Source organism: Capra hircus, chromosome 1 (assembly GCF_001704415.2).
Source record: "Capra hircus breed San Clemente chromosome 1, ASM170441v1, whole genome shotgun sequence".
Classification (NCBI taxonomy): Eukaryota; Metazoa; Chordata; class Mammalia; order Artiodactyla; family Bovidae; genus Capra; species Capra hircus.
This window is the reverse complement of record NC_030808.1, coordinates 118,720,241-118,736,008: the sequence shown is the minus strand read 5'-3', so window position 1 is coordinate 118,736,008 and position 15,768 is coordinate 118,720,241. Positions and strand designations below refer to the sequence as shown.

General features: G+C 40.3%; 1 protein-coding gene across 2 annotated transcripts in view; it reads left to right on the top strand.

Moving 5' to 3' along the window:
- Positions 1 to 3,818, top strand: part of GYG1 (glycogenin 1) — a 38,309-nt gene extending 34,491 nt beyond the window's left edge. Inside the window, exons 6-8 of one of the 2 annotated variants that reach the window (XM_018049119.1) lie at positions 284 to 503; positions 2,631 to 2,681; positions 2,958 to 3,818. In XM_018049119.1, the coding sequence (XP_017904608.1) occupies positions 284 to 503; positions 2,631 to 2,681; positions 2,958 to 3,131 (445 nt within the window). In that variant the 3' untranslated portion in view covers positions 3,132 to 3,818. The remainder of the gene's footprint in view (positions 1 to 283; positions 504 to 2,630; positions 2,682 to 2,957) is intronic. The other variant, XM_018049124.1, reaches the window with a different exon arrangement.

The window sequence follows — 15,768 nt, the reverse complement described above, 5'->3', positions numbered from 1 at the left end:
GGTCAGGAAAATCCCCTGGAGGAGGGCTTGGCAACCCACTCCAGTATTCCTGCCTGGAGAATCCCATGAGCAGAGGAGACTGCTCCAGTCTGTAGGGTTGCAAAGAGTTGGACAAGACTGAAGCAACTTAGCACTCAGGCACAATGTACAGTTGAATAATTTTAGAAGTAAGTCTTAAGTTTTTTCAGTGAGCTCAACGTTTCTTTTCCAACCACGACTAAAGGATGGAAGGTGCCCTGTCAGTGCTCAGAATTCACTGTTTCATCTTGTGTTCACTTGGCAGATTTGGTGCAAATGCCAAAGTTGTGCATTTCCTAGGACGAACCAAACCATGGAATTATACTTATGATCCTCAGACAAAAAGTATTCAGAGTGAGTCCCACGATCCCAATATGACTCACCCAGAGTTCCTCAGCCTGTGGTGGAACATCTTCACTACCAGCGTGTTACCTGTGCTTCAGCAGTTTGGCCTTGTCAAAGACACCCGCTCATATATACATGTGGTAGGTCCTCTGTTTTTCCTTCAGGTAATTTGGTGTTTTGTTTTTAAAAACCTGGTATACTAGTAGAGACAGACTTTTTAGTGGTATTTTGAACAGAGAGATAAGTAAGCCTTTGCGGAAAGAAAACAGTGTTCATCTTAGAGGGGAGAAATATTATCAGCAAAGATTAAAGCCGAAAGTAGATTTTGTGGCAGATTTCATTAGACTTGGGAGCACAAGAAAGGTTTTTAGAGATTTAGAGTGATAGATGTATCTGTATATATATCCATATGTTATAACTATAAAATTCTTAGTCCATTGTCCTAAGACTGTAAGATTATTCCTAAAGTAGTGGTTTACAAAAACAAAAAATGCCCCAGTTCATGTTTTAGAAGCTGCAGAAATTTTAAATATACCTATTTTAGTTTTGCCATTTGTGTAGAAGAATATTTTTCAAGTGAAAATTACAAGAACAGGAACATACAATAAATACTTTTCTGGGATTATTTTGAGTTGCTTTGTTTTATTCCTCTGGTTATATAGGATTTTAGAAAACCTCTTTATGAGAAAAAGATTGCTTAGTAACATTTACAGTTACCTCCTGCTTAGCATCTTTTCTGACTTTAAAAGTCTTCTCTGAGGTTTGTTCTTTTGGAAGAGCTGGAGGAGGATGGGAAAATAAACTTTTATGTTATATTAAGATATAAAGAATAAAACTAAATCAGTGAATTATAATCAAGTCTAAAAGATCAGTTAATTACCTTGAGACTATAAAGTTAGATTTTAGTCATTTCACTTATGAGCACTGGTGCGGAAATATAAAAAGGAGAAAGTGAAAAACAACACATCTTACACTATTTGCTTTATATGGACCATGAAATAATATTTATACAGTACTTGGAATATTGCCTTGTACGTAGGAAGTGCTTACGAAAAGTTACCTATTCTTCTTTAACCCTTACAACCACTCTGGCAAGTAAGTAGTATTTTTGTTACTATCCCCTTCTTATATATTAAAATTAACTGAGACTTAAAGAAGTCACACAACCTCTCTTAGTTATGTAACAGACCAGGCAGTGGCAGAACTGGGACTCACATCCAGGTCTGAGAAACTGTTGTCCTTGTGAAGAGCATTGTGAGAGGGGGACTCTGCGAGAGGCTGCCTGTGTCATTCCTGTGGCAGGTGGAAGGCAGAGGCAGGACTAATCCAGGGCAAGGACAGGTGTTGCCACAGCTATAATAGAGTCCCGTGGAATCTACCCAAATACCTTGGAATTCTAGAATATTTAAATTCATACATATATACTCATACTTACACATATAGCAGCAGAAATAGGTAATCACATGTTATGTTCTCCCATTTTCTCTGTTAAAAGCTATACCTGTATGTATTCATTTGCCTTCCTTTTTCTCTACTAATGGTTGTAGTCCTGTCGCACCTGAGAGCTTTATGAAGGATAGCCTTAAATGTTCTCTTATGCTACCACTGAAGTTAATTGCCCGTGTGGTGTGTGCTCAGTGGTGTCCAGCTCTTTGTGACCCCATGGACTGTAGCCCACCAGGCTCCTCTGCCTTTGGAATTTTCCAGGCAAGAACACTGGAGTGGGGTGCCATTTCCTATCCCAGGGGATATTCCTGACGCAGGGATTGAACCTGCGTCTCTTGTGTCTGCTTAATTGGCAGGCGGATTCTTTACCACTAGTCCACCTGGAAAGCCTGAAGTTAATTCCCCACCTGTATGTAATGAGAATTGAGCTTAATGCAGAGAAGGCTTGCTCCATTCCCACACAGTTACCTTGTTCCTTCCACACAAGCCAGGGACTGAGGGTTATGAACCAAGGGAAGTAAAGATGGGAAATGAAGATTCATTCAAAGCTAAGCAGATTAACAGAAGCTACAGGAATAGATGCAACTTGGCAATAAACTTGAACAGGAAGATAAGTTTGGTGTAGAGTCTCAAACCATTTAGCTCACTTTTATAATGTGACGGCTATCTATGTGGTGCGGCTCTCTGCTTAGGTTCTTAGCTTCTGAGGTACCATTTTGTTTAAGTTCTCAACCTTTCTGAGCCCACACAGATCAGGAACTTATCATGAGACTTCTGTTCCCTTGTCCATCCATCTTACGCTTTCTAATGAACTGTTGCAGCTTTCAGACTTGGTCTATACACTGGCTTTCTCTTGTGGCTTCTGTAGAAAGGTATGCAGAACTTAAACATTAACCCTACCCAGTTAATTTGTTCCCCCAATGTTTTCACCAAGTCAAGAAGTCTTCATTTTGTTAGGAAAAAAAAAAATCATATGATCCTTGTATTTCTGTGTCTTTGTTTGTTTTGTTTCACGTAATACTTTTTGGTTTTTGCTACTTTGCATGATGATTCATCCTGGTTTTACTCACCTTCCTCAATTTATTGCATTCTTACAATGGTCCAACTTTAAGCTCTAAAGGAGCCTCTACTTATTCTCTCCTTTCTAGGAAAATGTCTCAGGAGCTGTATCACAGCTGTCCCTTGGGGAGATCCCAGCTCCGGCACAGCCTTTTGTATCCTCAGAAGAACGGAAGGAGCGGTGGGAACAAGGCCAGGCTGACTACATGGGAGCAGATTCCTTTGACAACATCAAGAGGAAACTTGACACTTACCTCCAGTAGAAACACTGCCGTTTTCCGTGGACACCTCCACTTCAGAGGCACTTGTTTCTGATACTTGGTACCTAGAGCTGGGTTAAGAAAGGTCTGTTACAGTTGCTAGAGGCTTTCACTAAAATTCATCAGATGTGGGGTTTTTTGCAAGACAACTGGTGAGAACTGGGCAAAAGTTGTTTAAGTAGCAATTCTGTTATGTGAACAACGGTTCTGCTTTTTAACCCTGAGCTTATATTTCACAAATTCTCAATTAAGCTGATTGCCAATGTATATGATAGGGGAAACTCAATCTGCAGTTGTTAAGATAGCTGTATCAACTCTTAAAATGTGCCAAGCCGGGCTTCAAATCAGTCTCCTTTCAGAATGGGACACACACGGTTCATGTCTCTTGCTTGCTTGCTGAGCCCCTCACTAGACCTGCATTCTAGAGTCACCCAGAGGCTGCCAGAGTGATTGTAATTCTGCTTTCAGATAAAGCCAGCCTGTGATAGCACTGCTGAGTGATTCATAAGCATATCGACAAATGGTGTGAACCCATTTCCTAGTCTTAGTGTCTGAAGACGTTCACCAGTTTTCTGTGTACAGTAAGGCGGCATGCTAAAATGCTTTGTTCCGTTCTGTATATCTGAAAACAGCAGTGTGATGGTTCCCTGCAATGGCACCCTGTATGAAAAATAAAGACTTATTGCCATATCTTGGTTGTTTCATTAAGGACGCCCACTCCTCATGGGGAAACAAAAGTATCGGGATTTTTCATAATTTGTAGAATTTGTATTTTAAAAACCAGTGTAAAACTTGACACTGAAATATATGCTTTAGAAGTTGTTTTCTAGATACCTAGGGAAATCTACATCTAGTGTTCTCCTGTGATGGTGATGTACCTGATATGATAGATGGAGGAAAGGAAGATCAAGTTTCTCTCTTCTGTCACTCACATTTCACCTCTATATTAAGTGGGTACTCAAATTTTAGAATATTGTAACCTTAATGAACCTAGGTTCATTGTCAGTCTCTAAACATACTCAATAATCTTTCAGGACTATTAGAATCGGTATCAGACCCAGTGTCTTGTAGCATTTTTATCCGTGGCTTAAAATGATAGAAGTACCAATATAAAACATACTTATTAAATGTGCAGGTGATTCCAGGTTGCACGGATGGCAAGCTAGTGAAGGGCATGATTTAAATGACCTTTTAAATCTGAAGTGAGTAATCACAAATTATTTTGTTGAAGAAAACAAGAGAGAAGACCGTGACAAGACGAAACTTTAGAGGTTTAATTGGCCAGAAGCTGCAGTGGCTTTTAACCTTCAAGCTCAGGAATAAAGATTCCTCTATTTCCACAGTAAGGATGTGAATGAATGTTGGAGTATGGAAACCTGGAGGCAAGACTGGATTGGGGGACCACCTTGGATACTGGCTACCAGAAGAGCTTAAAAAGAGCCTGAGGATTTACCCCAAAGTGTAAACTGTTAAATAACAAATGATTTCTGAAGGTAAAATAAGCTAGCTAGTTGGACTGGTGGAAAGTGAGTTGCTGTGATCTTCAAATACGTGAAGCACTACCAAAAGATTTAAGTGCTTCCGCATGTCAGATGCAGCCATGCAAAGACCCCTCAAGATCCTCCCAGTCCAAAAATCTCTGCATTGAGGGGTATGAGAATCTCTTCCAATGAGAATCCACTGCATAGAAAAGTCTGGCAAAACTGAAATTAAATTCATTACAGTGCAGTTTACAAGTCATACAAACAAGTATTTCTGGACAATCTATTTGTATCTAATATTAAAAACCTTTAGTTGAAGGATAATTGCTTTACAATATTGTGGGTTTCTGCCATACATCAACATGAATCAGCCATAGGTATACATATGTCCCTTTCCTCTTGAATGTCCCTCCCCAACCCCCTCCCCCATCCCACCCCTCTAGGTTGTTACCGAGCCCGTTTGAGTCACATAGCAAAGTCCCACTGGCTATCTATTTCACATATGGTAGTGTGTGTTTCCATGCTAGTCCCTCCATTCATCCCACCCTCTCCCTTCCTGCCCCTGCCGTCCCCTGTCCATAAGTCTGTTCCTTATGTCTGCGTCTCCGTTGCTGTCCTGTAAGTAGGTTCATCAGTAGCATCTTTTTAGATTCCATATATATATGTTAATATACGACATTTGTTTTTCTGACTTACTTCGGTCTGTATAAGACTCTAGGTTCATCCACCTCATTAGAATTGAGTCAAATGTGTTCCTTTTTATGGCTAAGTAATCCATGTACCACTGCTTCTTTATTTATTAATATGTTGATGGACATCTAGGTTGCTTCCATGTCCTAGCTATTGTAAATAGTGCTGCAGTGGACATTGGGGTACATGTGTCTTTTTCAGTTATGGTTTCCTCACGGTAATGCCCAGTAGAGGGATTGCTGGGTCATATGGTAGTTTTATTTCTATTTTTTAAAGGAATTTGTGCCTAATTTTAAAGTTGGTCTCAGCCCTACATTGCTTTCAGAGTCTCAGTGGTTATAAAAAGGTCTAATTTCAAGGAAACACTTGAGCTTATTCCAGAAATTACATCTACCAAAGCATTTATTCAGTCATCTTATTTTCACATCAAACACAATTTGGGTTGACATGTACATTTATACAACACAACTCTGAATAATTCATTCAATAAGCACTTACTAAGTACTGACCATAGCACCCATGTGACGGACAGTAGATACATAGGAATGTATAAGACAGACATATTTCCTTATATTCTAGTAGCAAACAGACTGAAAGAAACTAACATATATACTTGCAAATTATGTTAAATAAAATACACTGACAAATACACTTACACCCGAGCAAGTCCAGCCCTAAGGTCTTCAGGAAAAACCTCCTACAAGATGCTGATCAAGCCAGAAAGAGAGGCTCTCCAGAAGCCAAAAGGGAGTGAGAAGAAGACTATTCCGTTCAGAGGAAATTCTGGGAACGGTAGAACTGGGTGGAAATAAAGGCTTTCAAGACAGGATGGAGAGGAATGTATTGGCTTCATTGATGAACGTTTGGGCTTTGGATTTTAAAATCAATAATGTAATTTATTACATTACTAATAATGTAATTTATTAATAAATGTAATTTATTAATGTAATTTATATGTAATGTTTTATTAATGGGAACTTACATACCAAGGTTCCCTGATGGCTCAGACAGTAAAGCGTCTGCCCGCAATGCAGGAGACCCGGGTTCAATCCCTGGGTCAGGAAGATCCCATGGAGAAGGAAATGGCAACCCACTCCAGTACTCTTGCCTGGAAAATTCCATGGACTGGGGAGCCTGATAGGCTGCAGTCCATGGGGTCGCAAAGAGTTGGACATAACTGAGCAACTTTACTTTCACTTTCACATACCAAGGTAAGCAGAATAGTATAAATAATTCCCATCACCTACTTTCAACAGTTCTTTCATCTATGTCCCTATATCCCCATGAACTCTTCCCCTACCAAACTATTTGGAAGGAAATCCTAGATTTAAAAATTTCACATGAAATATACCTGCTGTCTTTAAAACATAGGGACTTCATAAAATGCTCACACCAAGAAACTTAATTCCAAATTTCCTCCATTATTTTGTGTTTTATTTCCACTTGATCTTATCAGGATCCAAGTGATAGCTTAAGGTGAAGGATGTCAGATTCTTGATCTCCGAAGAAGACTTGAGCTTCAGGACCAGGGGACCAGATTTGATCACTCAAGAGCTTTTGTGTAGCAGAGTTTTATGAGAGTATAAAAAGGGACAGAGGAAGCTTCTGACATCATAAGGGGGACAGAGAGCCCCCCACTCGCTAGTCTTATCAAGGCCTTACATACTTTTACCAGACCCATTCCCACAACATACATCTTAAATTAACAAGATTAGAACTAACAATAGAAAGGTCTCACCAGACCCACTCCCACAATATACCTAAGATAACAAGATTAGTGAGAAAGGTCTCCTTAAGGAGAAACATGTCCTTCAGTTCAGTCGCTCAGTCATGTCTGACTCTTTGTGACCCTATGAATCACAGCACGCCAGGCCTCCCTGTCCATCACCAACTCCCAAAGTCCACCCAGACCCACGTCTATTGAGTCAGTGATGCCATCCAACCATCTTATCCTCTGTCGTCCCCTTCTCCTCCTGCCCACAATCCCTCCCAGCATCAAAGTCTTTTCCAATGAATCAACTCTTCGCATGAGGTAGCCAAAGTACTGGAGTTTCAGCTTTAGCATCATTCCTTCCAAAGAAATCCCAGGATTGATCCTCAGAATGGACTGGTTGGATCTCCTTGCAGTCCAAGGGACGCTCGAGGGTCTTCTCCAACACCACAGTTCAAAAGCATCAATGCTTTGGCGCTCAGCCTTCTTCACAGTCCAACTCTCACATCCATACATGACTACTGGAAAAACCATAGCCTTGACTAGACGGACCTTAGTCGGCAAAGTAATGTCTCTACTTTTGAATGTGCTATCTAGGTTGGTCAACACTTTTCTTCCAAGGAGTAAGCGTCTTTTAATTTCACGGCTGCAGTCACCATTTGCAGTGATTTTGGAGCCCAAAAAATTAAAGTCTGACACTGTTTCCACTGTTTTCCCATCTATTTCCCATGAAGTGATCGGACCAGATGCTATGATCTTCATTTTCTGAATGTTGAGCTTCAAGCCAACTTTTTCACTCTCCTCTTTCACTTTCATCAAGAGGCTTTTTAGTTCCTCTTCACTTTCTGCCATAAGGATGGTGTCATCTGCATATCTGAGGTTATTGATATTTCTCCCAGCAATCTTGATTCCAGCTTGTGTTTCTTCCAGCCCAGCATTTCTCATGATGTACTCTGCATAGAAGTTAAATAAGCAGGGTGACAATATACAGCCTTGATGTACTCCTTTTCCTATTTGGAACCAGTCTGTTGTTCCATGTCCAGTTCTAACTGTTGCTTCCTGACCTGCATACAGATTTCTCAAGAGGCAGGTTAGGTGGTCTGGTATTCCCATCTCTCTCAGAATTTTCCACAGTTTATTGTGATCCACACAGTCAAAGGCTTTGGCATAGTCAATAAAGCAGAAATAGATGTTTTTCTGGAACTCTCTTGCTTTTTCCATGATCCAGCAGATGTTGGCAATTTGATCTCTGGTTCCTCTGCCTTTTCTAAAACGAGCTTGAATATCAGGAAGTTCACGGTTCACGTATTGCTGAAGCCTGGCTTGGAGAATTTTGAGCATTACTTTACTAGCATGTGAGATGAGTGCAAACATGTCCTTACATTGTTTATATTGACTAAGACAAAGCAATGTAGGAAAAAAGTTTGTCCTTTTCTCCTCCTTGAGAACTCCAGACCCCTATCTCCTCCTCCAGAGCCCCAGACCCCTTTCTCCTCCTCGGGGACCCCAGACTTCCTATCAACCTGCCTTGGAATTGACTCTATCACAAGTAAGGCCCTTATAGTGCACCTGGTTGATATCTCTGATTCAACTGTGTTTCCTTACACTCCCTTCTTGTTTTGTTGTTGCCTTGCAATCTACTGAAGAAACCAGATTATTTGTCCTTTAGTCTCGCCCACGTTCTACACTTTACTGATGGCAGTTTGTTTCCTTGTATTCTGTATTTCTTATAAACTGATTCAGAGGACCAGTCAGATTAAGGTGTGATTTAATCTCATTATGATATTAACTGCCATTAATAATCATTGCCTAGATACATTATCTCACTGGGGTTACAAAATGGTAATACTCTCACTTACTAGCTGAAATATTTCTATATGCTTCCATTCATCAACAATCTGGTTATCCTGAGTTTTTCCTATTAAAGAGGCAAGATAAATGCTTGATTCCTTCCCTTTACTCACTAGTCAGTATATAAAATATGCAACTGGTTTCATAGCATCCTCCAAAGGTGGTTTTGAGGGGGTTGGTTCTAGCATCATTATGAATTAATTAATTTTCATATAGTTTGTTTCAGTCCAATGCCAGTCATCTTAAAGAAGGTCTAATTGTCTTACCTTTGTGATTTACATGTTAAGAACACTACTTCTGAAGCTGGTGGAAAACAGCTTAAATGAGAACAAGAGTTGATTAGAAGGCTAATTAGTTTACTATGGTTAGCCTTACTAACTAAGGCTAATTAGTTTACTATAGTTTAGAGACAGTGGTATTTCAACACACCTTCCACCAGGCTGAAGGCATAAAGCTGCTGACGGATTGGATATGAAGAGAGAGGAAGGAGTAAATAAAAACTGGAGGCTTAAGCCTGCAGTGCGGGAGACCTGAGTTTGATCCCTGGGTTGCGAAGATCACCTGGAGAAGGAAATGGCAGCCCACTCCAGTATCCTTGCCTGGAAAATCTCATGGACAGAGGAGCCTGGTGGGCTGCAGTCCATGGGGTCACAAGGAGTAGGGCATGACTGAGCGACTAACACACACTTACTTAGAAGCTTAAGCAACCGAGTCTCCAACCTGGCTGCTCCTGAAAGACACTGGAGTTGTAAGTACAGTCTCTTGGGCTTATCACTATAGATTATGATTCAGTAGACCTTGGTTGAGGTTGAGGCCATAATATTTCTATTCTAAGTCCTATCAAGCAGTGACCATGACCCAAGGGACATTTGAGAACCTTTTGATACATTAAGAAGGTATTTACACTAAATACAACAGGGAGTCAGAGTTTTCAGAAGAGGCATGGTGCAATGTTGTTACATAGCAGGGGATTCAACTTCTATTTAGTAAAGGCTTTCCAGAAGACAAACTTGGCCCCTTGAGTGAAATAGGCAATATTATCATAAATAACATCTATAAATGAATTGTATAATGTTTACCTCTCTAATGCCACTGAAATGTAGGGAATTAAGCTAAGGAATACTTGGTTTCCCCTTAAATAAAAGTCTGCCATAGTCTGCTTTTTTTCTATTACAAATGGATTATTAACATTTTTACACTTGGGTATGTTATGTGATGGGCTTCCCTGCTGGCTCAGCCTTTGATAATTTATTTCTCTGAGTTTCTGATGCTGAAATTTAATCTTCTTTAAGTGAAAACAATCTGTAAGAAAGCAATGAGGAAAGATGGTATTTACTAGGTACTTATAGCTCAATTCTCATATCAGCCCTATAATGTATATATAGATTACTCATTTCTCTGGTAATCAGAGAATAAGAAAGGTTAAAGATTTTGATTCAGATCTGTGTATGTTCTAAATCTAAAGCTATGCTCTGCATTAAACAAATGATCAATACAGACAATGAGATCAGGGAAATGGACCAAGAGATCAAGAGTATTCTCTGTATATACCCAGAAATACAAATGCCAGAAACAAATAATGGAAAAGCTTTCATTTTGCTTTCTATGAAGATAAGGACAATGGCCTTGAAATAGGACTTGGAAAATACTTTTTACAAAAAGGCATTCCTAAATAGGCTGCCTGAAATTGTAATATAAAAATGAATGGGTAAGAAAATTCAAGGATAGAGTTAAGTCATGAATTTTGGCTTGGACACAATTCAGCTTCACAATGTATAGACTTTGTATCTTAAAAGCCTATATAGAATTATCCTGTTTTCACAGTTGTTTTATTGGCCCAGAAGAGGGAAAACTTCTATGATAGGACTATATGATACTGTGGTGTATTCAGGGTCAGCATCCTTTTAGAGATAAGGGCTTCGCAGAAGGAACCCTGGGGCCCGGTGTCACCCCTTCCAACCACCCTGGAAGGAACCCCAAACACTAGACCATCCAACACTTGCTAAAAGGTCATCCTTGTGTCTCCTTTACCTCCTCCAAGGTAATTCCCAGCCATCCCCACCCTTTCCCATTCACAACATGGATGCTCAGCCCCATCTAGGTGCAGGGAGTCAGTTACTGCCCTCAGGCTTATCTTTTCTGTCTCCTGCCCACCTACCCTCAACGCTTATCCTCAGCATTCCTTTCAGGGCAGTTGGTTCCTTCTTTTGTCCATACCCTCCACCTAGGCTCCCTTTCAGACTGTCCTCTACCTCAGCTCCCACCCCACCATCAGTCATGCAGGTCTGTCTGCCAGAAATAGGAAGATCTGTAATCCATTGCTCAAAGGAGATGGGACTTCCTAGCCATCCCCTCCCAGTGCGCTGGACCCTCCCAGCCCAAGTGGTTGTGGGTCTTTCCTGTGCTGCAGAAACCCCTCCTTTACCCACCTCTGTTCATCCACAGCAGGACATTACACCTGGAGTTGAGCTTTTCCTGGTGCTTATGAGACTGAATCAAGATCCAGAGAAGGCAGGGGACCTTGATCTTGAGAGTTATGAAGAATGAAGACATGCAGGTTTTTTTTTTTTCTTCCTCCAAGTTCAGATGTTCTTTTTTTCTTCAGATTTATTGGGATATGATTGACATGTAGCACTGGGTAAGCTTAAGGCGTATAGCATAGTGATCTGATTGAACATACCTCATAAATTGATTAGTAAGTGTAGTGAACATTATCTCCTACAGATACAAAACTGAAGAAACAGAAAAAAGATACATCCTGTTTTCCTTGTGATGAGAACTCTTACAATTTACTCTTGTGACAGCTTTCATACACAACATATGGTGTTATTAATTAGGCTTGTTGTATATTGCATCCCTAATACAGGCTACTCTTGCATACAGGAAGTCCTTCTTGGGATCTGACCACATTCCCTTAAGAGTACTTTATCCACTCTGCCAGTATTTGAGCTCTTGTCCTATAGGGGCTATGTTTTTTACTGAGGCAACAGAGTAATGGTTAAGAGCACAGACTCTGGAGCCAAGTTGTTGGATTCAACCCCTGACTACACCCCACTTAACTAGCTTACTGGCAATTTCCCTTCCAAGTGTCTTGCTTTCCATTAATAGTTCCAGAATCAAATATGGAGTTAATAGAAACCTGCTGATGGCCAATGTATGTGGCCATCGACAGTACCTATCTCTTGGTATTGTTTTGAGGATTAAATGAATTAATCAGGTCAGGTGCCCTTGGACTAGTGCCTGGCACAGAGTAAGGTGTTACATAAGGGATTCATTGTTACTATTAAGGTGGATATGTTTTATCTCCAGTGCCCAGCAGTAGTGCTTCTAAAGGTCTTTTAAGTAAGGACTGACTTCCAATCCTCAGTGTTGAGTACTAGCAGGTGGGATTAGGGGAGGCCACTGGACAGGCTGCTGGCAATGAAGGGGCACAGTCATCCCTGTTTTCTCTCTAGATTATAACTGGTGGACTAGATGGAGTATTTTTCTTTAAATAAACTTTTTATTTTGGAATAATTGTAGATTGACCACAAAGCTGCAAAGACACTACAGAGAGTTCCCGAGGAACCCCTCACAATCTCCCCGCTCCCTGTGGGCATCTTGTGTTATAAAGGTGTTTGTCACAACTCGGGAGGCAATGTCAGTCTGTTTCTGTGACCTACCCCCTCGCCCACCCTGTCTTCTGATTTCACCTGTTCCCTAACCCCTTCGTTTCAGGATCCCCCCCAGGATGCCGAGTCACACTTAGTTTTCACATCTCCTCAGCAACCTCTGGTCTGTGGAGGCTTTTCAGACTTTTCTTATCTCCTGTGACTTTGATGATTTTGAAGAGTGCAGGTTGGGTATTCTGTGAACTGTTTCTGTTTGGTTTTGTCTCATAGACTGGAACTTGGAGAAGGAAATGGCAACCCACACCAGTATTCTTGCCTAGAGAATCCTGTGGATGGAGGAGCTTGGTGGGCTGCTGTCCATAGGGTCGCACAGAGTCGGACACGACTGAAGAGACTTAGCATGCATAGCACTTAGCATACACCTATACTAAGCCACTCAACTCTTGTGATTTACTTATTCTGTGTTCACTTTTAAGTTTCCTTCTATAATGTCCAGTCTACCAGCTACCACTTCTCACTACTGTTTGCCCAGAACAAAAATAGGAAAAGAGTTAAATGTGCAGTAATAGGGCTTTTGAACACTAGGTCCTTTTCTATTAAGTATATGGATTTATTGAACTCTGTTATTTTAGGTGGTTAGAAGCCTTTTTTGGTTTCTCTGCTCCTAGTTGGGAGGAACAGAAACCTAGTCTTCAGATAACTAATACTGCCTTATTATTGTGACCATGTAATATGCAATCCAAATAATTTGGAACTCTCCACCTGTATCACAAGATCACAAGACTCAAATCCTTTTTTTAAAATAAAATTGAGAATATCAAAGCATCTTAACTAGAGAGTGAGAAGAATTAAACATACCATCTAGTATAAACTTTTTGAGTTTACTTATTCCCTTTGGTTCCCTATTTTTTTACACTGCATAAGAGAAAAGCTCTAAACTTAAAAGGCTTACATAATTTATTTTTGGTTGTGCTGGGTCTTTGTTGCTGCACATGGGCTTTCTCTAGTTGCAGAAAGTGGGGGCTACTCTCTAGTTGTGATGCGCAGGCTTCTCACTGCAATGGTTTTAAAAATCCTATGATGTACTATTAGGGAATAGCCCTTCCCTACCCTAACAAAAAGGGTAAATTAGTTTAAACATTCAGGAAACTGTATCCTAGTTAATTTTATCTGCCTTTCTAAGACACCATTGACAGAATGCTGAAAAGATGGCAAACGTACTGAAAACATCTCAAAACATTAGTCCTATCTCTGCTTTAGCAAATGGCCCACATATTTTAACAACATACAATCTCTCTGATGACCTTTAATATCACATCTATCACATTAAATACCCTCTTGGAATACTAGACTGGGTTTCAACTGTGCAAAGACATGCCCTAGAATTTATCTACCAATTTAAGAAATCATTTTGACATTTGCTGTTCTTCTAAGTGACGTCCCAGTGTAGCCTAGTATTATATCTTGGTTCAGATTAATAGAGGTGTCCTGTTCCATACACATTTGAATCATATACATTAAAATCATATTTTCATGTAAAAATTAATTTTCATATTTAAAGGTAGAAGCAGGTTTAAATCTGTCAGAAAATTCTTGATCAAGAAGGTTGAACAGGGAGCTGGAAGAGATTTTTTTAAAATCCCATCTTAAACTTTGGAAGATCTGACTGGGAATAAGAAATCATCTGCCCTTTCAAAAGCAGCATATTATTACGGCTTCATCTAGAAGACTGTTCTCCCTTATTCAGTTCAGTTCAGTTCAGTCGCTCAGTCATGTCCGACTCTTCGCGACCCTATGAACTGCAGCATGCCAGGCCTCCCTGTCCATCACCAACTCCCAGAGTTCACTCAGACTCACATCCATTGAGTCAGTGATGCCATCCAGCCATCTCATCCTCCGTTGTCCCCTTCTCCTCCTGCCCCCAATCCCTCCCAGCATCAGAGTCTTTTCCAATGAGTCAACTCTTCACGTGAGGTGGCCAAAGTACTGGAATTTCAGCTTTAGCATCATTCCTTCCAAAGAAATCCCAGGGCTGATCTCCTTCAGAATGGACTGGTTGGATCTCCTTGCAGTCCAAAGGACTCTCAAGAGTCTTCTCCAACACCACAGATCAAAGGCATCAATTCTTCGGCGCTCAGCTTTCTTCACAGTCCAACTCTCACATCCATACATTACCACACAGTAAGTATAAATATATTAACATGGAAGAAAACATTATGTCTGCTAACAGGGTTTCTAATCAACAGAGTTTCTCCCTCTGAAGTAGACATTACTGCAGGGAAGCCTCCCAACCATTATTCACAGCTATCAGTATCTTGGGATCTTTTTATTTAGAAGTACCATAAAAATGAGGTACTGAATTCCAGAATGTAGAACTTGTAAGGAAGGTTATACATACTTATTGGTGAATCAAATGAAGGGAAAGCTGTTGTATTTCGCCTTTTGCAAATATTTTCAAGTTTAACATGCTGCTGCTGCTGCTAAGTCACTTCAGTCTTGTCTGACTCTGTGTGACCCCATGGACTACAGCCTACCAGACTCCTCTGCCCATGGGATTTTCCAAGAGTACTGGAGTGGGTTGCCATTGCTGTCTCCACAAGTTTAATATAGTTGAAAACCTAAGATTAGGCATTTGAATTCTTATTAATAAGCCAAACATATCATTGTCCTCATGTTTTTGATGAATCTTCTTTCCAAATACTAATGAACAGACCTTTGTTAAGTACTATACAGAAAAGGAATAAAAAACACACCAGTGAGTGGGAATGCAAACTACTACAGCCACCATGGAGAACAGTGTTTCCATAAGGAGATGCCTTAAAAACTGGAAAAAGAACTGCCATACAACCCAGCAATCCCACTGCTGGGCATAAACACCAAGGAAACCAGAATTTAAAGAGACATGTGTACCCCAATGTTCATCAAAGCACTGTTTACAATAAGCCAGGGCCTGGAAGCAACCCAGACATCCATCGGCAAGACGAATGGATAAGAAAGCTGTGGTAAACATATACACAATGAATTATTCAGCTATTAAAAGGAATGCATTTGAATCAGTTCTAATGAGGTGGATGAAAGTGGAGCCTATTACATAGAGTAAAGTAAGTCAGAAAGAAAAACACCAACGCATATTAATTAATGTATATATATGGAATTTAGAAAGATGGTAACGATGACCCTATATGCGAGACAGCAAAAGAGACACAGATGTAAAGAACAAACTTTTGGACTCTGTGGGAGAAGGCGAGAGGGCGGGATGATTTAAGAGATTAGCACTGAAACATGTATATTACCAT